This window comes from Heliangelus exortis, chromosome 5 (assembly GCF_036169615.1).
Source record: "Heliangelus exortis chromosome 5, bHelExo1.hap1, whole genome shotgun sequence".
NCBI classification, from domain to species: domain Eukaryota; kingdom Metazoa; phylum Chordata; class Aves; order Apodiformes; family Trochilidae; genus Heliangelus; species Heliangelus exortis.
Window position 1 is genome coordinate 22,368,531 of NC_092426.1, and position 25,957 is coordinate 22,394,487.

General features: G+C 43.4%; 1 protein-coding gene across 14 annotated transcripts in view; it reads right to left on the minus strand.

Annotated features, from left to right (window-relative positions):
- Positions 1–18,029, minus strand: part of GPATCH2L (G-patch domain containing 2 like) — a 36,589-nt gene extending 18,560 nt beyond the window's left edge. The window contains exons 1-9 of one of the 14 annotated variants that reach the window (XR_011726291.1): positions 17,926–18,027; positions 16,363–17,033; positions 10,079–10,143; positions 6,617–6,793; positions 6,185–6,264; positions 4,159–4,226; positions 3,234–3,288; positions 1,407–1,492; positions 764–926 (exon numbers count right to left, since the gene is read on the minus strand). Coding sequence is in view for 12 of the 14 variants with exons in the window: in XM_071745932.1 (XP_071602033.1) it covers positions 1,407–1,492; positions 3,234–3,288; positions 4,159–4,226; positions 6,185–6,264; positions 6,617–6,793; positions 10,079–10,143; positions 16,363–17,021 (1,190 nt within the window). In the remaining 2 variants the exon portion in view is untranslated. Of the gene's footprint in view, positions 1–763; positions 927–1,406; positions 1,493–3,233; positions 3,289–3,339; positions 3,380–4,158; positions 4,227–6,184; positions 6,265–6,616; positions 6,794–10,078; positions 10,144–16,362; positions 17,034–17,378; positions 17,460–17,755; positions 17,780–17,810; positions 17,901–17,925 lie in introns of those variants that run through there. The other 13 variants (XM_071745937.1, XM_071745932.1, XM_071745930.1 and 10 more) reach the window with 13 other exon arrangements.
- Positions 18,030–25,957: the final 7,928 nt, after the last annotated feature.

A 25,957-nucleotide genomic window follows, 5' to 3' on the forward strand; every position in this document is an offset into this window, starting at 1 on the left:
GTAACAATTCATTGGGGTTTATCTTTGTCAGCATACCAGTCACCTGTTCACTAGAGGAAGGAACCAAGCATATAAATTCTTTGGCTAACTAAACTACATATTCAGCAGAATCAAGCAAACACTATCCCTCCAGATTCAGAAATCCCTTGCCATTACCAGTAGCTTTGGAAAGGGCCTTCAGTGATCATCATAAAGGTGGAGAATTTGCCCTGTTGTCATTTATGAGCATAATTTGCCCAGCTCTCCTTACTGGAAGACAAATTTCTTCGGAGTACCAAGTAAAATACTTAAGGCACAACAAAGGTTATCCTAGGTGTAAATGAAGAGACCATCATCCTTCTTGCTTCATGGGCACAAAATATCCCCAGACTGAGCCATAAGCACAGAAAGGAACCAATTTGCTGATGTACAATCTTCTGAATTCCTTTATTCTCATCTAGCTGAATGTTTAAGGGCTGATTTCTTCCTCCCTTCCCCCTTTCCATCTTTAACATGCTGGCTACAGCAGCATGAGGTCATGGTGCGACATCACAAAATTCCCTGCAGAAGCCAGCAGGAGGAGAGGTTTTGCTGGGTGGGTGCCAACCTTTCGTTCAGACACATACAACCTCAGTACATTTTTCATGCTCTATTTGCTAATTAACAAGGGAAAGAAAACCATGAAGCTGAAAGTCCAGACATTTTTTCCAGATTTGGTCCTTCATACAAACACGTAAGCAGTATTTGTCTTCTTGCACAGGGAAAGAGCTCAAGGGCACCTTACCTTTAGATAGTCACCTGCAGCACAAGAACAGGAGTCACCTCCAAGGCCAACATTGAATTTAATTTAGGATTAGTCAGCAGAAGGTGCCTGAATGGCGTATTAACCCCAACTATGCAGACTCAAATACACCTCAATGCTTGCCGAGATCAGATCTAAATTTCAGCTATAACAACACACAGAGATAGCAAGCCATTAGAGGTCACCTCAGGTGAGTTCTGAATCTGCTCAGAGGGACTATTTTAGGCACCCACACAAACCTCAGCACATCACCCACACAAGCTTGTTAGCACTTTTCCCCTCATCTTTTTCTAATCCTAATAGTGAGCAACAATACTATGTCCATTTGTGCCCAGACAACAGACTTGCATCAAGTCATGGCACAATCAAGAACAATCACATTTCTTTCTAAAAGCACAGTATGTTCTGCCAGTCTGTCATATTGTTTCAGATACTTTAAGCACTTAGTGTATTGAGACTCTCAATCTGCATCAGCATGTTTTATGCTAAGATTGAGCACAGACCTCCTAGGGAAAAGTGTGTTAACTTCCAGGTCTATGAGTATTGTTCAGACCACACAGTACTACTGAAGGTAACCATGGGAGGGAAGTGAGAAAACCCCAACAGAGCAGAGCAAGGGAGTTACCTGGCAATGCAGTGTGCTGGTGAGCATCTTCGGTGGGAAGCATCAGCAAGCACATCCAGAGAGTACAGAGGAGATAATGGATTGAACTGGAAAGTCAAGAGATTTTATTTAAGCAAAGCATTAAAAGAAATAGTCTCCAGATACAGCTGCTCAGATCTACACCCTATAGTTGTTCATACAGTATATGGACTAGGTGAGAACTGACTCTCACTTGAGACAAAAGGCTAGCACAGGGTGCAACAGCAAATCTCATTACCATTTTCTCACAACAGATAACCTTATAGAAACACTCTTCTCTCAACTTGCATTATTACAAATGCTGGTTGATTACGAGCATACTCAAAGAGCTCTACTGCTACAAGCCACGAGAATCGTCTACCTCCACACTGTAGAGAAAAAATTCAGTTACGAACAGTGCAAGCACAGAACTTCCCATGGAGCAGTCTTAGACCCTTTGTTGAACATATACCAGATGAGTCCTGAAGGCATCAAACTTGTGCAAGACAGCTTGCTGTAGAAGACAACTCAAGATTTTTTGTTTTAGAGGTCATAATGGAATGGAATGACCCAGTCAACCAATGCATAAAGCAAACTTTGCTCAGCTTGCAAACAGAAGGTTTAGACTGGTAGTCTGTCTGGGCTACCGGCATTACATTTCCAATCAGTATCTCGTCTCTATTTATAATTCATACCACAAGCTGGAAAATCATTTCAATCTGCTTTGCAAAGCGCTATACCAATCTCCAGAAAAACTCTTCTTGTATTATTGGGATTACTGATGCATTTTTAAGTAAGGACAAATGAATAATATCTTGCGATAGCAGGACTTATCTTAAAAGCTACCTGCAACTCTCAAACTCACTAGTAGGCTGTTGCCTTCATCCTTTGTGAAACATTCACTATACACCACAAAGCTGCTGCTATCAGAGGCTCCTCCTTAAGCTGAATTTTTACTGTCAGTGAAGTACCACTGCAGCTGCACAGTAGGGGAGTATATACAGTAACCCTCTGCACCCGATTCAACCTCATTTAAGAAAAACAAAAATAATTTTGGTAATTTTAAAGCTTATGTAGTTATCGTTTCTTATCTTTATCAATATAAAAGTGCTATGTGAAATGTTTTCATTATGGGAAAATACACCACTGCACAAGGGCCTGAAAACTACTTCTTACTATATATGTATTTTTAGTCACCTGAAGGGTAAAACAGATTTCAGTCCTACTGCTCATCAACAAAACCAACAACTTGCAAAGGAACAGAAGGGAGTGTGCACGGCTAGGAACGCTACTTCTATAACACAGCAGTTCAGATGGAAGATCCTTTAGGCTTTCTGCTATCAAGAACCAAAGCTCTTGAGCACAAAAGCCTCCTAAAATTGAAGCTATGTAAGACTTACTGGAGAATTTAAAAATGCACACACAAGAATTTCCAATAAAATAATGCATATTCTCTTGCTTATTACCACTTACATTTTCCTGTTCCAGCTCCTATTTAACTACAATCAGCTCACCATTTGTTTTCCCTTCTCTGTTGGTGAGACTATCAGGTATAAGCCTGAGTCAAACAAGACAAAACAAAGCATTTAAAAAGACAAAAATATTCCAATTCTGAAATTCTGAGAGGTCAAAGTTGCTCCTGCCTAGAGGCATTTTACCTCCCACTCACTGCACAAGAGGAAGGCCTATACTAACCTGAAACAGGCAGATAAATAAAAGGAGTTCCTGAGCTATTCACTTTAAACAGACAATACAATGCCAAGACATGGACTGTGTTCAAAGCCCAGAAGACATCAGTTACTAAAACGAGAAGGGACAGGGCTACCTTACCTCATGTGCACAGACAACATTGTGTGGGAAATCAGAAGCCAGCACTTCATTCTTTCTAGAGAGAAGGAAACCAAGAAAATAAAAAGGTAGAGCAGAGTCAGCTTACCTGTTTGCGATCTCTCTTCCCCATGGATGGTAACCAAAAACTGGAAGGAGGCAGTCAGAGGAACGGGTGGAAGCAATGCCAAGGCAGGAGCAAACACAAGGAAGGGGCAGGCAGGAGGGTTGGGGATAAGGAGAGAAGGGAAGAACAAAGATGAAGGGAGAAGGAGAAAGATTAAACATCAGCAGGACTCATATTAAAAGCAACGAATTTCAGATCCAAGGAAGAAACCTGGATATCAACAGCTGGTGAAGGCTGGAGCCACTGTACTACAGTCAAGAGGTGCCACTCTTACTCATCCATTGCCCAACAAGAATAATAGTGGGATGCCAAAGAATAGGCACCATGACTACCTCTAGTGCCAACTACAATTTATATACACTAATTGGAGAAGGAGACAGAACACCAAAGAAAGAGAAAGTTATTTCGTGGCTGCCTTGTCAGTATTTCTGCAGTCTGCGTATGTGCCCATAGCATGACTCCACACAGAAGCTTTTTAAATAACCAGCATATAGGGCTCAGTCTGCTCATACTGTGCAGAAGATCTGCAGCTACTGCAATGGCACATTGCGAGGGATGGGGAAAGAAAAAGCTGACTGTAACTGAAAGATCATCTGAACAGTGTCCACAAACTGGGGCAGCCTTAGAAACAAAAGGGAAGTCAGCAAATTGCAATGGAGAAGCCATCAGTAGAGGACTGTCTCTCACAGGTCACTACATGCTTTGTTTACCACCCAGCTCTTCATTCTCAGCAGGGGAAGAGGACCCTATAGTTCTTCCTCCCCTCTCAAAGTTCTCTGTAACAACTGTTAAGGGCCTTACTCTTTCTGGCGTGGATCACTAACAATATGACCTAGCCTCTCGGTGCCCAGACTGCTCATGGAGGTCTCCTGAAACACAAAGATAGGTAAAAGGTTGCAGACTCTCACACAGTGAGCAGACATAATAGTTTTGCTGCTGCCAACAAGATCGTACTTCCCTGGGCTACATACATTGTTCCTTCCCAACCCACTCTCAGCTAAACGTATTTGCCCTCTCCCTTTAGAGCCTCAACTGAGCGGATAAACTGAATGGCAGAAAATCTACTATTTATTATTTTAGTAACAATATTTGCTGGCACAAGGGTGCACCAAGGACTGGACCAGTACAAAGAATGCAGTTAAGAACAGGGACAATCAATGAGAAGTGTTCGGTTCCAGGTTTCTGGGGTCAGCTGGGCCAGAAACAGGATGAGAGAAAGGACATCACACTGTAGTGTAATTCACAGTGGGGGATTCACCAAACACAGGTGAATGAAAAAATGAGCATGTATCAGCATGCCCTCTCTGAAAACAGTAATTCACCAGCAGAACCCATAGCAGCTAAAGAAAAGGCAGATCCCAGGAGAAAGAACTTGCTCTGGGAGCACATTTCTCCCTGTGAGACACTGCCTTATGTATGTGCTTGATGCTGGAGTACACATACACACACAGCCTGAAGCACCATCTGTTCATATCTGCATAAATTACCTGCAAGGAAGAAATACACTTTGCAGGAAGGGTCTGAAGATTAGGGTAAAAGGTGGGTAAGATTCTTCATAGTTTGTGCCAGGTACATGGGTAAAACATACTCAAAGTTTGGGGGGAGTTGTAGCAGCAGGGGTGAAAGATGGGCTATTTGTTACAGCAGGAAAATTATTAACTTAAAGTGCTGTAATGTTTAAATTTACAGTTTATTACTGTGTAAATTACAAGCAGTACTTTTGGTAATTAGCAGCTCGCTGGCGGGGAGCTCTGAATGAAACTCATTATTTATGATTACAATTTAGAGGGAGAAGGGGAAGGGGGAGCAGTGACCTCCACTGCAAATGACAAAGATCCCTTAAAGGTGATGAAGATGAATTAAACAAGTAAATATTATCCTTCTCATTTGGATCATTAGAGGTACTGCTGACAGGCCCAGCCACTTCCAGGTGGCCTGAGGAGCCCTACCCAAAGCCAGTCCCTTGCCAGCTGAGGATTCATATTTAAAACACAGGTTATAAGTAAGCAAGGTGAGTGGAAGAAAGATGGGGCAAACAAGGATCTTTCAAGTGTAACTGAACAGAAGGAAGAAGTCGCAGTCCTCCTGGAGTCTAGAGATTCCATGCCTCTTTAACATGCCTTGCTAACAGTCTCTCTAAAGCCAGTCAGCTCAAAATATATGCCTCACTTTTCAAAAAGCATGGAGCACATCCTAATAAAAGTAAGCCAAACACAGGCAAGACCTTCCTTCTCAGAAACATCTTTTACAACAGAAAACAGAACTCAACACTCTAAGATCCAGACCTGAAGAGGTGTGTTACCTTACTCTGTAAGGTAACCAACAAACAAAATATTATGGCTTTTGGTAACTTTGTCTGCATTACTGCATATACTCATTTATTCATCTATCTCCCCACTAAAAAGGCAACTACTGAAACTACCTTCCTTTGCTGCCATTCCTCTAAAATTTGGCCTTCCTAACCCTTTGAGTCACCTCTCTGCCCTTGCAGTTTCAGATCATGAACTTACAAAAGTCTCATGTCATCATTATTTTCTCCTACATTCTGTCTGAATCTTCTTGATAATTATGTTCTCTGCCATTCATCTTTAGACCCCCTTTTGTACTGCTTTTAGGACTGATCAACTTTCTGCCATTTCAAACCTGCCTTAAAATTCACTCAATGGACTTCTGACAGTCAAAGCAGTTAAAGAAATCAAAAATACATGAAACAAAAAATGTACAAAACTCTTTTCTGAAGAAAGCAATTAATACAGTATCTTTGAATAATACTTCAGGACTGATCAGCCCTGAAAATACAAAAATATTATCCTGCAAAAAGGAATACCTTGCCAACAAGCCTCCTCCGACCTTTTCGGAGACAGCGGGCAGCAGCTCCTGGAAGGCGATTCAGACGAGCATGAAATCCTGAAAACCAAAACAAGAAAAACTGAGCAATGAAAGCAGAAGATTCCTCCAGGTAAAGCCACCACCAGGAAAAACAGTTACTTTAGTAGTGACATCAGATCCTCTCTCTCTCTTGTTTCTCAATCTGCAGGAGGCATATATGCCAATTTATTCACAAATAAAAAAAACAAGACTGAAGAATGTGAGGAACTACTGTAAGTAGTTTAGTATCCTCTCCAGTAGTGCAGCTATTTTTTATTGGATTGTTAAAAAAAAAAAACAACAATACAGACCACTAATATCAGTTTAAATTGCAGAACCTTGCCATCACATCCAAAGTTCACAAACCCATGGCATTCCATATGGATCTCACCTCTTTGAGCTGGCCGTGAGGGCAAAAGGAACGTGGAATCTGAGAGCTTGTCCAGGCTTGAGTCGATCCGCTCCACTTCAGATCGGTGGTCGGCTCCCCACTTGGGAAGAAGGTTGGGGACAGTGAATCCCGGAACACATTCTCCTTCATAAAACCAATCACTTTGCTCATCATCTCCTAAAGAAAAAGGATAGAATTAGCCACATCAATGTGCCCTGTGACAGTTCTACAAAATACTATAGGTAGGCATTGTGGGATGTGAAACAGCTGAAGTCTCATTAGGAATTCCTTCCTGAAGAGCCTTATATTTGTATTCTGGTTCAATGATCTGCAGTAACTATGAGGCCTCACTAAATGCTTTAAACTATCCAACTCATCAGTCTACACAATTTCCCTGTAGAACAAAGCCTTCTTTATAGACCTGCCTAGGGCAGCTTTAGCACTGTTGCGACTGCATCTCATCAACCTTAGTTCAATGTTGTGTGATGTCTTATGCACAACTCTTTCTCTGAAGTAATTACTGTGAAAGAGGTAGAAGCCAATCATTTTGCACGTTACAGGCTCTCACAGGAGAGAATTCACAACAGGGGAAGACCAGGCTCACAGAGTAAGCAAAAGGAGCATACTCACTGATGAGAAAGATCCCTACTCTCCTAAGACAGAAGCTAAGAGGAAAACGCACACCTATTAGAAATGGTCACTATGAATGTAAGTACTACCCATGCTGCGAGTCTGTCAAAATTTTTTAAAATCTGCTAGAACTAAAAACTGTCTGCAAAACTAGAGCAGCAGCAACAGAAGTTATGACAGAAGTCTCCACGATGCAAGGTCACCGTAATCAATGCTGTAGCAGTCTAAAACTGAACTGAATTGGGCACAAGTTATGGTAAACTCCATAGCCAGAAAGCCCCTGAGACTAGTGGCATCTGAGTAGCATAAGAAAAAAGCGGGAAGAGGGCAAAGAACCTGACACACTTAGCTTTTTAGTAGCCCAAATAACAGTTCCATGTAATTACAAGGTGCTTCACCTTGCCTTAAAAAACTAACATACCTGACTTCAGGAAAACTCTCATTTGCCTATCGTTAAACCTCAGCTCAAGCACCCCCACTTACTCTCCTTTCCTCACCAAGGTACATTATTTTGACTGAAGTCCATTATACCTATCAACACATCTTGCCAGACAAAGAAAAATAATAAAAGTACAAGAAATAAACTTACTCTAGTAAGAAAGCTGCAATCTTGCATGTAACAGAAGAAGCAACACCTAAAACCAACTCAATTCACCAACAGGCAAGACAGCCAGAACACTTTATCCCAAAGCACTGACATTGCAGAATATGTGTGATTATTTCTGTGATATGTCAGTTGATCTAGTAGGCTTATGACTAATACATTTTAAAATCTAAATATCCCTACCCAAGCCATAGGAAATTAAAATCAAGTGATGTGGGACAGTTCTTCTAAGCGACCATAATTTGTGCAAAAATATCACCAGAGTTTTGTGTCTATGAGCCTAGTGCAGTGCCATATCTCAAATCACTACTTTCACAAGACAAAATTTAACAATCAAGATTGTATGCTAATACTGCAATAACTCTCACCACGAGAGATCCCAACACATTTAACAAAAAAAGCTACAATAAATTTATAATCTAGGACCACTCTATGCTCACAGAAGTGCACTGGTAGCTGGCATTGCAAAGACAACCTATTAGCAACAGCACAAATATTACCAGACATAACCTCAAAAGAAGGGGGGGGAAAACCTATGTTCAGTGTAAGTACACTATCTTAAATTTCTCATTATTCAGTTTGGAACTGTGCTAGAAAACTATTTCTAATATGATGACAAAAAAAAAAAAAAAAAAAGTTATGCAGTGGAGAGCTGTTGCTTACTATTACTTTAAAACTAGAAGTTGTTTAAAAAAAAAAAAACGGATATGTTTCTTATTTAACTGGCAAGTGGTTTTAACCCTTGACAATTTTTAACCCTTTTTAACATAACTGTAAGTTAAGACATCTCACCCAGAAAGTTACTGTAGTTTAAACAGAGGCCTGATGACTAAGATGTCAAAGCTCTACTAGTACCTAGACGGGGAAGGCTGTAATTGGGCTTTATTGATTTATTTAAGTAGTATATTCTACATGTTCTTGTATTACAGATATCCTACTTCTAGCAGCAGACAGAAGATAATGCCTTGAACAAGGTATAAAACCAGGGCAAGTATATAGGGCAAGTATATAGACAAGTGTACATATATACTAATCCAGTCTACATCAATCATTCCTGAGGTGGTGAAGTAAAAAGTCAACATTTCTGTCATCACCCTGCTTTGTTATCTGATATGCAAGTGCTCCCCCAGAACAGTCATCAATAAAAATAGAGAACAAAAGATTTGACTTTTCTGTTGCTTTTAAAGGATGGGAGGCAGGGAAGATTTAGTTTTTATCAAAGGTCAAAGTTTGAAATCCTTACTCTTAGGGAAAGTATTATAGCCACCCAAGATCACAACCAATAGGCCCAACAGCCTAACATATGCTCAGAAAACATGTAAACATATTAGCTATCATTGTGTTGACACACACAGATACCTGGATCAGTAACCAGCTAGTGGAAGCAGCATTTCCTACTGAGTTACTGATACTACTTCCTTTAACACTTATATGTTCCCAGGAGAGATCTCATCCAAATCTTAGCTTATGAAATGTGACAGAATCAGAGTGCACACCAGCAGAAGCTGTGTGGAATTACAGGTCTCCAGGGTCACATTCCACCTGCTCCTGAGTGCTTATGTGCCTATTACAACCTCTTTCACGCATACTTCTGCCATATCCCCCATAAAAAGAATACTGTGCTGCCACTGATAAATAAAACCAGATTATACCCCACACTCAAACCTCCTAAGAAACTATTTCTACAACAGAAATAAAAAATCCTAGGCTCAACCAATGCACACAAGAGCAAGGGAGGAGCATGTATTTAAAGAAATAAAGCCTATCACATGTTACTGTTGTCTTCTAAGCACAGTCTGTCAGGCAATTTGTCAATACTAACTGATTTTTTTCCACCTCATCTCTTTCTGCCCATACAGAAAACAACTAATATATTAGGCAAGAATTAAAACACCTATAGAAACAGATCAGGAGCTCTGCTCTTTCATTATGGAGAGATCTAGAACTCCTCTTGTATTTATGTGCCTTTGCACAATAATAGCTATTGATATTTCAAACTTTGTGGATCTGATATCTAAAGTATTTCAGCTGGAGGAGAGTACAGTTATCAAAATCACTCCTTTGTAGCCCTCATCTCATTTCTTAAATCCTAGCCCCTCCCAGACACTGGCCTTTCTCCCATACTTCCTCCTCTGTCCCCCTTCAAATATATAATTGTCTTTGATTTTTAGAGAAAGTAAGATAAATTCCCCAGCAACACATGAGGAAAATCACAGGACAGTTGCTACCTTGGCGGCCTTCATCATTGGTAAAGAGGCCGGTATCGCTGCTGCTGCATACGCTGCTGGTTTCACTGGAACAAAAGCAAACAAACAAAAACATAGTTAAAATTGCAGCAGATACAAACCCCATTATATTATATTTTACTAGCTTCTCTGAGCCCAAAATGCTTTACACATCTCATAGAAACTGCATTTCAGGCACATGGATAGCTCTAGCACAGGACATAATTGCTTTCTGTCAAAACCTAGCAATGCTACATCACTTGAGGAAAAGCAGAACCTTGTATCTAGTCTAGTTCTAAGTTATCAAAAAGTAATTAATACAATGGCATTGGCCTCAGGTCCTAGAGCTAATAACCTAAGTATGCCATTGTCTGGAATACTCCCTAGAAAATCAAGTGCCGTGAAAAGCTGTCCTTAGGTCACTTAACAGCTACGGAAAAGCCTCTGAAGTTTCCTACTTCACATTTCTTTTTCTCAGAATTGTTATACAGGTACATAAATACCCCCTTAATCTATGGCAACTTTTATTCTATTTGGAGGGGAGAACAGCTGGTTCACAACTCTTCAGCTAAATACTTTAGCACAGCTTGACTTGCTGCTGCTGAATGCTACCTCATTACAGTGTGTTTTGCATTTGCTAAAGCAGTTACAGGAGATTTAATTCTTGAACCAAAGAATTAAACTAGAAATTAATGTGTAGAAAGATGTTAATTGACTGTAAAGCTGGATGAATATTTGTAGCAGAAGTATAAGCTCAGGTCTGTCTCAAGCACCTGATGGCTTTAATGCCAATATTAAATCAATCCTTGGACACTTCAGGCAATATTTCCTCTGATTTAGCTGAGAGGTATCAGAAGAAGCAGAAACTACTTACTGCCCACCCCCTTACCACTAAGGCATAAATGCAAACATTGGCTCAGCACTAGAATCAATCTCTGATCAGGGTGTGCTCTTAGAAAACATTTCTGGGTCCTTCTTTTCCAGGGAAATTGCATCATACCTACATACCAGTATCAACTGGAGGCCCCTCAATTCAAAAGGCTGAAGGACAAGGAATCACAAGACATGTCAGCCCAAAGAATTGCACACACACAATAAAACCCCATTCTGTGAGTACATTATTGCTCACAGAAAAAGTATAGACAAATCAAGTCCTCATACTGCGTATCTACAACCTCATCATTGTATAAAGGCCATTTAAACATAAAAGATGAACAGTCTGCATGTCATTCCCACATTTCAGTATGCTAGTTAATATCAAATTCCAAATCAATCCATTACAAAGTCTGGCCATCCACTCACCCTCCCACATGTACACCATAGCAATTATGCCCAAGGACTGAGAACCATGAGCCATTCCTTTCATTCCTAGCTCTCCTACCAGCTCACTGTATGACCCTGCACAAATCTCTTAGCTCATCTGTTTTCCCTTTTGAAAACCTGAATTAATAGTCCTCACAAGCAGCAGATGCATGGATTGAGTGACTGCTTCATAAGGGTTTTAGCATCCTCAGAGGAAAGGTGCCTGAGAAAGGAAAAAGCATTAAGTCAAGATTCCAGATCAAATTAACAGTTCTTTAAGCATCCTGCTGTACTGAGAGCTGTCTAGTTGCTTTATAGATATGCATTACTGCCAGTGCTTCGCTGGAACAAACTTTCATAGATCTCACCCTCTTCACCAGCCCTTTTACACTTCAGGGCTGAACAGAAACTAGATTCCTATACAAGCCTTTCTGCAGGTCCAGTAAGCACTGATTAATGACCTCCACTTGCAAAGAGGGCTACTTACCTTAACCATGAAATAATGAATACTATTGATCCAACAAGCTACTGCTATAGAGTGTTATTGATCACCCAATCTTTGGTTAATATGGTCCTCATTTAGCAATTTCACTGTCGCAAACACCTGGAGCAAAGCATGCTTATAATTAAATAGTTTGGGGGAGTTAAAGTGAGAGGTGATAGACAGAGATCTCAGGTTTCCCCCATTTATTCTTTCACTTGAGCTATTGTTTGTGTCAGGAAGGATATTGATTTTCTATAAAAATAAGAAAACAAGAGGCACCGAGGGGCTGCAGAAGGTCAGGCTGGGCTGGAGAAGGAGGGGAAGCTGAACACTCTGTCTTTGTCACTTGCCTTCCAAGAGAGAAAGAGAGAGAGAGAGAGAGAAAGAGAGAGAGAGAGAGAGAGAGAGAAATTATATATATATATATATTTTTTTTTTTTTACTGAAAGACCGTCTTCCAATTCATCAGCTTAGCCAGGCTCTTGACTGCCACTCCAGGCTGTCATTGAAACAGCTCCCTTCCAAAGGTAAAGCAACCACTGCACACTCAGGATGACCACTGGTCACACACCCAGGACAGAATATTGCACTGGTTTTGACTGGGATAGAGTTAAATTTTCCGCCATAGTTGCTCTATAGTGCTACGGTTTTGATTTGTGATCAAAACAGTGTTGATAACACACTAAGGTTTTAGTTATTGTTTCACACTGCTTCAATAGTGCCAAGGCTATTTGTTTCTCAAATTGCACAGCCAGTGGATGGGCTGGAGTGCACAAGAAGCTGAGAAGGGACACAGCCAGGACAGCTAACCCCAGCTGATCGAGGGATACCCAACACCACAGGAGTTCAAGCTCAGCATGAAAAGCTGGGGAAAGAAAGAGCACTTACCTCTCAAGTAACTGTTATGCATGAGGGAGCCCTGCTTTTCTGGAAATGGCTAAACAACTACGTGATGATGGGAAGTAGTGAATTAATTCCCTATTTTGGTTTGCTTGCATGCACAGTTTTGGCTTTGCCTAGTAAATCAATTGTAACTTAACCCACAAGTTTTCCCATTTTTACTCTTCCAGTTTGCTCCCTCATCCCTCTGTGGGGGAGTGAGCAGGTCTGTACAGGGCTCAGCTACCTGTCTGGGTTAAACCACAACAAATGCACCAGCATCCAGCCAATGAAGTCGCACAGAACTGGTAGGTCAGTAAAATCCCAAGTTTGAAAAAGTCACAATAAGAGTTATGGCACTTGAGAGTAGATTAGGCAAACTGCACATCTCTCACTGGTAAGCACATCATTCAAAGTAAATTTTCAGACAAGTGCTGTTCTGTGGCTTGCTCTGCCCTTGAGCCAAAAACTCCGACTGTTCTGGAAGTCCTCAGCTTAGACAAACAAGAGAAAGAACTCTATATAATTTGCCTTTGCTTAATTATGGCTGCAAGAAACTTCAAAGCATTAAGGGACAGAAGAACACCTTATTTCTAACAGCCTTAGCAGTTAGTGACACCTTTCTATAAATACACAAATCACTATTTAAACTAAGACCACTTTCTCTCTCTGTTTTTTCCATAATAATTTATATATTCGACTTTGAGTCATGTCATTAACCAATTTAGAACCATCTCTGTTCCCTCATCATGTTCCTGCACATCCTTCCTTCTCCCAACTGGCGTTTATCTCTTGCCATGTTTGGCAAATATTTCAGAAAGTTCATTTCATGCACACTTCAAATCACAATACTGCATCACATTTTCCTTCAGGAAAAGATTGGGCACAGTCCCACAAGTAAACTATAAAAACTTTTATCCATATCCATAAGCTTTCTCAGTGAATGATAGTTTATCTACTGAATACAGTAGGTTTTTGATCTGACTTAGGATAAGGAGCCTTAGACAAACTAGAGAAAATTATGGATATTTTATCATTTAAAGAGATGGATTCCTATAGCAAAGAAAATGAAGTGTTGGTGGAGGGGAGGAAAAAGCAAGTGGAAAAAAAAAATCCATTCTGAGTATACAGCTTCGTTTGCTCTAGCAGAGGAGTTAACACAAGTGGAACTGATCTCATATCACTGTTTCATAAATCACCAGATCACCAGACTGCTTCCAGGTCCCACAAGCTGTATCAGTCATACTACCATCCTACCACTTTGTGACAACAACCATACCATTCCCTCTCCTGGGCATCCAATTTTCTTCTCCCCTCCTCAGAATATGCCCTGGCTATTTATCTGTGCAAAGTAGAGTACCATCACTTATGGCACTAGTAAAAACAGCTAGAGCAGAGTGAGGGTGAGGTAAGGCACAGCCAGTTCCACCCTGCTGCTATCAGCAAAGTGCTATATTTAGAACAGCAAAGACCAAAGCATGATCCTTCTCACTGCCATGAGAGATACTCTGCTGTGAAGAGGGTTGTTATGTATTTCTGTCTCCAACTTTGACCCTCCCTAGGGAGTCATAGCACAAATCACACATGTGGTGTTGGAGAGGTCAAATATTCCAACCCCTGGATTTCCAAAGAGAATCCCAAGGATTTGGAAGCAGATGGTAAATGTCATTTGATGCTGACACCTGCACAACAATTAGTTTGAGAGCAAGGGACAACTGAAACAGAACAAAGCAATCCTCCAGCACGGTCCTCAAGTAATAATTCAGACAAAGCTGTTCATTTACTCTTCCAAAGGCTGGCACAAATGAAGGCTGGATGAAAGCCTGCTGGTTTAAGTTCAAGTCTGACATGATGGAACAGACTCCGGTAGAAAAAAACTTCAAGGAACACTGTCCATCACTGCCACATCAAGTAAGGGCATCTTTCAGTCCAATGCCATTGTTGTGCAACATTCAAGGGCTACTCAGCACTTTCCCTTTCCTGGACTACCAGCAAATAGCTATAAAAACATAGAAGTGCTTTTAATAACTTGTAGTAAAAAGGCTTCTACTAGTCTCTTGAAAAGGCCCACTTTACATTCACTCATTAAGCAAAAAATAGGCACTTTTTAAGGAAAAACTGACCATGTATTTTGTCCTTTCACCAGGCACGGGTTACATATAAGCCACACTTGTTCAGCAAAAATGCATTTGTGAGGATATACTACAACCTGTGCTTTTCAGAGTCTCCCAGAAAATACCACTGAGAAGTTCACACTTCCAGCTATTACCCACCAAACCCCCAACAACCAAGTGCTGCCTCTCCACTCCTGACAAACTGCAGCCAGAACACTTAAATGAACCTTAATATATACACAATTATACTTTCCAAATCCACTGTCTTCTCTCTGATAGTGCCTATTACAGTGGATGCTTGAGGAAAGATTATGAGAACACACTGAATACAGACCGACTGTTTCCTCTGTTTATTTCTCCAGCTTCTAGCAGTCACCAGTTTAAGGACTTTCTGAGCTGGATCTACCACCCAGGCTGTAATGCTTTAACAGCCTCTGACAAACCTATGCTTCACATCCCCCTTTTGGACACATTTAAAATTTTAACCTCCAAAATGTCCCACAGAAGAGCTTGAAATATTCTGTTTCATGACAAATACTTGTTTTCTTTAAAAGCCTTCCTCAATGCCTCCTGCTTCTTAGACAATTATAATTGGTAAGTAAACAACCCTATTCACCTTCTGTAAGCCATTCATTAAGAAATCTCCTCCAACTGATACTCAGCAGTTGTTTCTTTTCCAGCCTGAAAAAACTTTGAATACAGAAGCAGCTTCATAACTGAAACTTTCAATTTAGAGAACAAAAATTGTACTCACTGGGAAAACTCCCCAAGAGCTGCACACATACAAACTCAGACCATGACATTTACACTTCTCATTTTCATCTTGTGTACAAGATTCCAGTACAAATTCATCAAAGTCTTCCAAAACTGGACACAAAGACATGCCAGACTCCACTGCTAGCACAAGCTTATCCCGGAAGTATTAAGTTTCCCCTAACTACCTTATTTCATCTCACTACATTCCCCTCATAAGGCCTTTGTGGACCTTACTTCAGACACAGAGCAGAGATGCAGAACTGCAAAGAAGACGTTTTGATTGAGGTTTACAGAGTACCTGCACAGAAGGCTTAGTGGTCACAATGGGAGATCTGATCTGTTCTCTACTTATGGGAAATTCTGGAAACAAGAACCTGAGATCAGATCATATTAATCATGCAACACAAGTGCCAATGGTGGATTTACTCTCCAAACCTCAGGCCACAAGCATGCCACTTTGTAGCTGCAGGGCTACAGACATTTCACAGAGCTCCTTGTACAACACAAGTCAGAAAAGTAGCAGCTTGCCAACTTTTCAAGGAAGTGTTTTGGGTCATCAGTACTGCACTGCCAGGAAAGACTTGGTAAAAAAAAAATCTACAGTTTAGAAGGAGTTGAAATATTTTTCCTTTACATAAAGACAACAGCACTGAATAATTTTTATAAGAACTTCTAAAGCAAGGAACAGGATTTACAAGCAGCTGCAAGCAAGGTGGTCAGCTGACTAGCCCAAGAAGAAACTGAGATCTCACCATTCTGACATATTTTCATCTGAGCCCTGTTTCTGTTCATCAGCTTCACACTCCATCCTCTCCTTCCTTCCCCCTTTACCGAGGAAGGGCCTGTTCTCTCCTGATTCACAAAGGCCATGGCTAGAGGATGTCCAAGGGGCATTTTCTTTCCAGCGTGAAAGACACTGTTTCTTGGCTGACTTGAACCTGCATCCCCTCTCGTAGTTCCACTCTGACACCCTGAGCTTTTGCTGGAGACTGGCAGCCACCTCTGATGTCACGCGTTTGACTTTCCGTCGGCGCCTGAGAGGTCGGCAGGGTGCGTTCTCTGTAAAGGAGTCTGACTCATGCCATGAGTGTTGCTTGCTCCTCAGGGTGGCACTGAGAGCTGGGTGTCGTTTGACCACTGCCATGTCATCAGAGTCACTAAAATTGGCTGTCAGCACCTCACGGCAACCTTTGGCAGCTTCATCCAAGCTTGACTCGGAGGCCTCGCTGTAGCAGCAGGCATGCTCTGCCTGATGCATGAAGTCCGAGCGCCGTTTACGACCCCGTCTCTTGCGAAGCTGACGCCGTTGTTGCCGTGGACTTAGGGCCATCTCTTCCCATAGCTCATGCAACTTGTTTTGTTCTGAAGTCTGCTCTAAGGCTGATGCCAAGTCATGCACCAGTTCATCCATTGGCAATGCCTACTAAAAATGACAACAAACAATTAGCAGCAGACATAAACACCACTACCAACACATAACTGGACTACAGCATGCTATAGTTCTTGTAACTTTAACCAAGACACACGCTTACTTTAAAATTGCTTGGGAGAGCCCAACGCAGGACAACTACTGCTCCTTGGGCTTCACTTCTTCCTTTTGCAAGGGTTAAATCCCTCTTCTAACCATGGTAGCAGAGATCTGGCTACTGCAGCAGCTGAGTCAAGCGCTCTGAGTCTGAAAAGGCCTTAAGGTTTGCAACTTTTGCGTTGAAGCAACATGGTCCATTACATATCTTAAGGGTATGAGTGCCTACAATCGGTGTGCTACCTGGTGATGGTATGCCTGAGAGAAGGGTTAGCCCGCTCAGCAAACAGATCCAGTCTTCTGAAAAGTAGACAAGCAGCACAGCTGAGAGTAAAACATACGGTAAAACACAGTTTGCAAGCTAGCACTACTTCAGCAAAACAAGGCACGCGGGACGCTGTGCTCCAGAACAGGCTGTGTAAGACCGAGCGACAACTCCTACTGCCACAAAGTCCCACCCCTTCCACCTCAGGGCTGTCAGGGAGCCAATATCAAAGTCCTGGCCAAATCCCTCACCTCACAACCGCCCTCTCCTCACCCGTTCCTTACAGACGTGGGATTTCCTTCCCCACCTCCTACAAGGCTCAGAAACACCCGCACGCCCCGTCCCGATGAAGCACCTGCTGCCGCAGGCCTCCTCCCTTAGTCCGAGCGCCCTCAGCGACCCGGCCATACCGTCTCCCTCCTCCGACGAGAAGCCGGTGACTTCTCCCGGCCAAACCCGGCCCCACCGAGGAAAGCCCAGCCCCGACCGCCGCTCTCCGGCAGGCCTCACCCCGACCCCACTCACCGGCCAGATCCCCGCTCCGACAACCCCTCCTCAACGGCGCTTCCGGCCTCCCCGGGCCACTTCCTTCTCCCCCGCCCCGCCTGAGGGGCGGGTCTGGCGGCAGCGGCGGAGCTGGGGGGTTGGCCCGGCCGTGCCGCGTCGCGATCGCGGCGTAGGGGAGTCACGGCCGGGCTAACTGCCTCCCGCTTCGCCTCTGCCGCCTGACCCTCTCCTCAGGCCGCGCTGAGGCCCCGTTAGGGCCTTGCTGGCTTCTCCGTCAATTTACGCTGTGGTTGGAGCCATTACAGATCGTGCCACCGCTGTCGGGGCAGCCCCTTGCTGACCCTTTGGTTTGCTTGGTTATTCTGTGTATTTATTTGTCACGGGCAGCCAGTAAACTGAGTACCGGAAGTACTCTTCCATTTCACTGCTGGCACGCTAATTAGGTTACATCCTAAATTAAAACCTTCGATGTTACTCTATCCTTAAGCCTTGCACCGCTTTTCCTACCATTTTACATGTCTCCAACAGCCACTAGAATAAAGCCAGGTGTGACCCTACCACCCTCCAGTTCTGCTTAGTGTTCCCTTTTATTTCTCATCTTTCATATTTTTGGTTTGGTTTGGTTTTGTCTGCTTGTCTGGGGGTTTTTTTATTTGTGGTTTTGTTTTTTTTTTAACCCAGGTGGCTTCATTCATATTCTAGACAATACTGGCTCATTTTTCAAGTAACATTTTACAAGGTAGCATTCGAAAGGCTTTGCTGAAGTGCAGATACATTATGTTCGTGGCATTCTCTTCACTAATTTTGTAAACTCAGAGAAAGTAATCATGTTTGTCTGACATGATTTGTTCTTTATAAATTTACACTGCTGTGTACTGCTCATAGATCTCTTATCTGTTGTACTTTTACTTTTTTTTCGACCTCTATTTATTCCAGCATGTCAGCAGGAACAGAAGTTACTCTGAAAGGGTGATAACTGCCACTATCATGGCCTCCTTCCTGCTCCCCCCTCAAAAGACTGGTACAGTGCTTGCTTTTCTTCAGTCCTCTGGCACCCTCCGTAGTTTGTCAAGATACTTCGAAAATAACCGAATTCTTGAGTTGGCTGTTGATCCCTACACCCCAATAGGACAGTTGTTGTTTCGCTTCACTAAGCTTTCTACATGCTGCTTCTCTGACTAGTCTTTTATGTTGGTCTGAGCTGTCATGTTAACATTTTCATTACCTTGTAGTTCTCTGGGAAATTTCCTCAGAAAAGCAATATTAAATGAAGAAAAACTCTCGTAAAGTACAACATTGTAATCCCATTTCCAAGAGCTGAGTTCACTTAAGTTACTTTCTCTTCACCAATTTGTCTGTAAAATTCTGTCCTTAAGCCTTCTTAACCCTTCCCATGGCAGTAACTCACCCTACTAGCCTGCAGTATCTTCTTTTCCCTGCCTGTTTCCTATTTGCAATACAGGAGTTTTCTTTTTACTCTCAGATCTGAGAGCCAATCCCTCCTAAAATCTAATCCTGTTTCACCGCTGCAATCCTTTTTCATGCTTCAGGATATAAAACAGCTAAAAAATGTCTGGGTTAGAGAGAAACTCCCCTGATGGGAAGGTTATTCTGTAAACATCCACTTCAGAGCTTCTCACTCCTTCATTTTGAGGACTCGGTACTGGCTGCTTTTCCAGGCAGGATAACAAACCAGACAAACAATTATGTACAAGAAATCCTGTGTTCGGATGTCCTGGGGAGATGACAACAGATGCCTGCTCTAATTTCTCTTATTTTACCTTCATTTTTCAAAATAATTTCCTGCTCTTTCTTTTGGTCAAAAATTGTTTCTCAGATGGTGTAAATTGTGCTTCACCTGTCATTTTTAGCATTTTGTACCGAATTCCAGCAAAGTTAGCAGTGTTTGGCCTGAGTAAAGACAACAGACTAGTGTGCAAGATTGCTTTTCTGAGGAATAAGGTAAAAGCAAAAGACAGGGTGAAACTGCTTTTGCAATTGCAAGAGTCCCAAGAACTAAAAGTATGCAGCAAAGGAACATTAATGTATACAGGGAAAATCAGAAAACGGGGAAAATAGTTGGAGAAATACAATGGGGCAATCGGGGTAATCTGGTTTTGAACAAGCTATGCTATTTCTGTCCTGTCCAACAAGGTTCACTCTGACATAGGCCAGTGACAGTAAATTTTTGAATCCTTAACTGATTTCAACTACAACTCACATCCCCAGCAAATTATTTACTACTTGTGTGCTTGCAGTTTCCCTGTGTGAAGAGGAACCAGCCCACCTTCTCAACACTAGTTTTATTCATGAAATGCTCTAGGTATGCAAAATGTTCAGCACTCTTATCCCAACTGGATTGTTACCGCTTACTGGGCTTTGTTCATACAGGTTTCTTTTTCTTGCCCAGAGGCTGCAGTCACAGTGCAGAACTGTTGCTGGGCCTGCGGGTGGGAGAGGAGATGCTAATGGTGAAGGAATTTCAGAGGTGATCAGAAGAGGAAGCTCAGCAGGATGCCGGCAGTGCGTGGTGGCAGCGCCTTTGCCCAGCTCCCTCTTGGGCTGGCAGCAAGAGGTATGGCCTGGGAGGACAGGAAGAGTAGAGGGGTCATTGCTCTACCCTAGCAAATGCACTGCCTGGTCCCATGGTGCTTCTCAGCAAAACCTTCCAGGGGTTAAAAGGAAAAAGAGAGAGACAGAAAGGGGACAAGAGACAAAGGGAGGAATAAAGTCAAAAAATGTGCCGTGAAGCTTCTTGCAGCAAAACGCAGAGAAAGTCATTTCCAACTTCTTTCATCTCAGAGATGAAGCCACTAAATAAAAGGGCAGCACAGAACACAAGGGCTTTTAATCTGTCTCATCTCCTTCATAATAACTGCAAATTTTCCCTGGGCTCCTGGGAGTGAGCCTCTTTCCTCTGTCTTTGCCTTATCTCCCCCCTCCATATTTCACAGCCGGCTCGGCTCCCCTCACTCGGCTGCCCCCGGCCTAGTCTCCAAGAGGCCTGTGGGAGCCGCCAGCTCCCAGGGCCTCATTGTTCCCGGCTTGGGAGGAAGCTCAGGGAGGGAATTGAAGGCAAGTCAAAGGGAAACGGCATCATCGCTGCTTCATTAATAGGAACCTTTCAGCAGAAAACATATCAGAGCGAGGTCTTTTCAGAGGCAGTAATTAGCAATTTGGAGCCTTCCCCCCTCAGGAGATGCAGCTGCGATCTAACAAGTGGGAGCAGTGCTCGCCTCCTTTTACACTTCATATTTATTGTTTTTCATTTTCTCCATCTTCCTCTCATTGTCCAGCCTCCTCCTCACTGCCAGATAAGGGCCCTTTATTAATCACTCCCTTTTAATTCTTCATTAATGATAATAACTTTCTCTGGTGCACGGAGAGGAGTTAATCTTCCCTGGGTATTGAGAAAGGACAGGGCTGAAAGGGAGGGAGTGAAGAAGTGCATGGTGGACAAGGCTGTACTGCTATGTTTCCCTCCCAACCCACCACCCGGAAGGAATTTCTGAAGACTCTGGCAGTTGAGCCTTGGGTTGCCTACTGGAAAGTCTCAGAGCTAATCATTTGGTCAAACTGCGTGGGTCTTTTGGTGGGATGTACCCTGGCTCAGACATGTGGCCTTTACCAGAACCAGGTATACCTGGGCCAGAAGGAGAGGCTTTCTCTGAGTCTTTGCAGAAAACACTCTGTGTCTTGGAGTGACTAACAGGCTGTATGTACCCATCATGTAAAAAAGCTCCCACAGGCACCTTCAAAGCCTCATTTCCCAACTGCCAACACTATCCAAGCTTAAACAGCACCTGAGTGTGGAAATAACTGGTATCAGGGAGGCTCTGCCCATTATATGATCCTACCTGGCTGCTGGCACAGTCTGTGCCACAGATTGCTCCCATCTGGAGGTGCCAGTCCACCAACGGGGACATCTGTGTGAGATAATTGGTGCCAGCTAGCTAAGCATGGGCAGCCCAGTGACAGAGGGATGAAGATGGCAGGGAGAGGAGGAGGCTGTCACACAGGTTGTGGCTGTGTGCATTGGGCTACAGTCAGTGAATATCAGTCCCAAGAACATGGCTAGGGAGGACAGTGCTGCAAGACATCACACACTTAGAGAGCTTAGCTTTTCTTCATAGCATTTGTACCACTGGCTTCATGGGAATCTGTGCTAGTAAAGTCTATGCAAGTGATCTTGCCTTCTAATTGTAGCTTCAGCCCTTTCTGTGTAGCTAGGTATGCCACTGCCCAATTATTATGAGGAAAAAAAAGGATTAATATTACTGTCACCAGGATAAGGGGTTCCATAACCTCACTGGGAAGTGTCAGGTTGGCAACAGGGGGAGATGCTGGGTGAAGGGAACAAATGGCATGAGGATAACCCAGGAATTTCAACTCGGGAGCTCATGCTCATCAGCCAACTGCAAAGATAGTTCTGTTGTCTTCCCTCACACAGTGGTTCCATCCCAGCTTCACAACCTAAAGTCATTCCATGGCTGTTGCCAGAGAAGTTGGCCACATTTCAAATTAGTGACTCCCATGGCCCTGGAAACACAAGTCCCCAGATACTCACCTATGACAGATGTTATGAAAACACCATGAGTATCTTTGCATGTTAGTCTGAGGCAGTTGTCCAACAGTGCTAGGAACCGGGGAAGAAACCAAGATGCTGAGGGAGTCAGAACAGGAGGGAGAAGAGACAGAAAAAACCTGACATTTTGTGTTTTGTTTTGATGTCATATGCAGGACAGATACCCTGTCTGTATCTGACAGACCATGGTAACACTTCTTTCTCTATGGCCAATGCTCCTTCTTGGTCCAACATTAGGTCTCCTGCCAATGGCTGTGGGGCAGAGAGGATCCATTTAGTTCTGGTTACAGTTATACAGGCATCAGCTGGTGTTCCTCTAATGTGCTGTTTCTCAAGTGTCTCTGAGGGTGAAGTGAAACTCAGGCCTGCATTTATGTTCCTCTGAGTAATCTGCTGCTAGCATCTATGGTGTTCCTTTAATGTGGACATTGAAGGTTTTGTGATAGTCTCAGTAATCATGGATAAACTGTGACAGACCTGTGCTTAATTTCCAGTGACCCTAGTACACTGTGGGGTAATATCTAAAAGAACTTTCTAGCTATGAACTTGAAATAATAGAGAAATTGGGGCTGTCCTGTGAGTAATGCTGCATTTTAATCTCCCAGTGGGTCAAGATGATAAATGTCATCTGGGTTTTAGGACTGCCTACAGCATCTCTGCATGAGAATAAAAGACTTCACTTGCACATAGCAAGTGGAAGATGTTTTCACACCTAGCAGCAATAAATGTATTTTAAAACATGAATCTTTAGACTCAGTGAATCAGACTTTTTCTGCTCTAGCACTGCTCCTCTGAACTGACAGGCCAGCAGGGTCTATCAAATCCTCCTCCATCCTTGATGCTCCACTAGTCATAGAGATGCTCTGCACCTTTGGGGACTGCTGCCAGCCTATACAAGTCTGGCAGAGGATGGACAAAGTCTGCTTGGTGGAGACAGAATGAGCTGAAGTGGAGAGCCGGAAGGTTTGTGGACACTGGTGCACGAGGGCCACCCTCCTTCCAGTACTGTGTGCTGAGCACTGACTGAAGGCACAGATCCTACACCAGTCTGGACTCACAGGGACTTTCTGGCTGCTAACAGTCAGCTGAGCAATGACCATATCCAGGATACAGGGTTGGGACTTTTGATAAGGTGCAACTCCTGCTGATACAGCCAAGTCAAACTCCTAATTGCTGTGGAGAGGACGTTGTAAATATAGATGTGAGGCAATATAAACCAAACACGATTATTGCTCTGACAGGGGAGAGACAAGGCATCATCACAGACACAGAGTTCCTTAGAAAACGTATTTTAAAAATGAGGATATATAATTTTTACTTTGATTCTTCCATGGAAAGGACATTTACATACAGCACATAGGACATTAATAGTGCTGTAACATGGAAGCAAGCACTAAATAAAAAGAGAAACAGTGCATGCAAGGTAGAAACTAAAGAATAAGCAAACAAATTACAGGAATCCCCTAGTCTTGCAACTGAAAGTCTGGTAACGAAGCTACTCATCTCTTATCTAACATGTTTTAATTGATCATTTTCTTTATTTAGAAATAAATCAAGGGCTTCTGGAGGACTGGAATGATCTTGGTTCTTACTACATTGGCTGTCCACATGCCATTGCTGCTGTAACAACAGTGGCCTCTGAGCCACCCCGAGGGGCACTGTGCAGTCTCCCAGCCAGTCTCAGGGACCCAGCTAGATCCCCTGAGGATGTGTTCATGTTCAGGAAAGAAATACATTTGCCTTGGCAGCAGAGAGGTGGTAGTGGCACCAGTGGTGCCGGTGAGGGTTGGAACATCATGGATGTTAATGTGGGGTGGCAGGAAGTGAGTGCTAGCTTGCCCTCAGCAAGAACAAGTGGGGTTTCAAAAGCTACAGGCCTCAGTGCAAGCCAGCACAGCCAAATGTAGGGATCACCCACAAGGGCTGGTGAAGTCTCAAGGAGGCTGGAGCAGTGCCTTTGCAGTTATAATGATTGCAGTTTTCACTTCTTGAAAGTCCTCTGTGAAGTCTCTTGCTCCTCCCCTGCTGCCACTGCATCTTGTGATTATCTGCCTGTTGCAGTAAAAATCAGCGGGCACGCATGAGTGCAGCAGGTCTTATGTAGACCTGCAGGGCAGCATTGTCTGAGTCGCAAGTCTTTCCGCCAAGACAGTTGCATGCAACAGCAGTCAAATCCCTGCCCTTCAGCCCAGCCTGCAGCCAGCTCATCTAGGGCTATCCTCCCTGATCTCCAGCTACTTGCTCATTCCTCCTACCACTGCTTTCCTTCTGCACAGAGTATTTGCCTGGTCCTTGCCCCTTGTTGCTCACCACCCAAGTAGATCCTGCTGCAAGCCCCTGCCCCTTGAGCAGATCGTCTCGCTGCCTTACCTGGCTTTTGCCTGCTGGGTGCTGTGGCCTTCCACAGCCCTTCCCAGCACTGCCCCCAGGCACCCCCTCCTCCTACCCCATGCTGGCAAGGGGAGCCTCTGGTTGTGACATTACCAAGCCTTTTGAGGGAGGAGGGTGTTGAGAGCACTTCATGGTAAGAAAGAAGGTGGCAGCGTGGATCTGCGGGGAGGGGAGCAGCCTGACAATTCCCTTCGAATTATAAACATATCCTCTTTAAATACATTTCTAAGGATAACATTTGTATTACTGCGTCCTGTGGCTGCTGATAGGGCCCTGCTTATCGCCTCGGTCTCTCCTCCTTTCTCTGGGCCCTGCTGGGAAAGGTCCCTATCTGGAGCAGAGCTGGCAATCCTCCGCCAAGCAATTGTTTCAGTCCAGGGGAAAAATTAATTTCTGCCTATCATTAATTGAGAGAATTGTGTGAAGAGCTGGGAGGGGGGCTGGCAGTGGGAGTGGGGGATGGAATGGGGAAGAGAGAGATCGTGTTATTAACAGTGTCCCTTTCATAACCAAATACCCTGATTTCCATCAGTGAGATGAGAGGTTCATTACAGCAAGAAGGTGATTAGAAAACTTGGAGGAGCTATCAGGCTGAGCAGGAGAGTGGCAGGGAATTTGGGAGGGACTCACATCAGAAGGGCAGCTGCACCAACCAACCTTCCCCTCTCACCCTTACTTCCATTTCCTCCACCCCTCCTCTCCCTATCACCCTCAGTGGCCCCCTACCCACATCTAGGAAACAGTTATGAAGAAGTTCCAAAGATCAGTAAGCTTAGTGGCTGGAGAGATGCTTTATGTGACGGCAAAGCCCACACACACATAACCAAAAGCCCACTGGCACTGTTTAGCTGCCAAAGGTCCATCTGACAACCCACCTTAAATGCCTTTCCATGATGCCCTAGTAAGAAAATGCAGGAGTGTTGGTCCCCCTCCCAGCAACGTGAGGAGGTCATACATGGCTATTCAGAGTGTTTCTCATTAGCTGATTCCTCAACAGGTGGCTGAAAACTAGGACTGTTGGCTGTCTCACTCACTCACAGAACAGATGTACAAGTGGAAGAAAATTAACTCAAA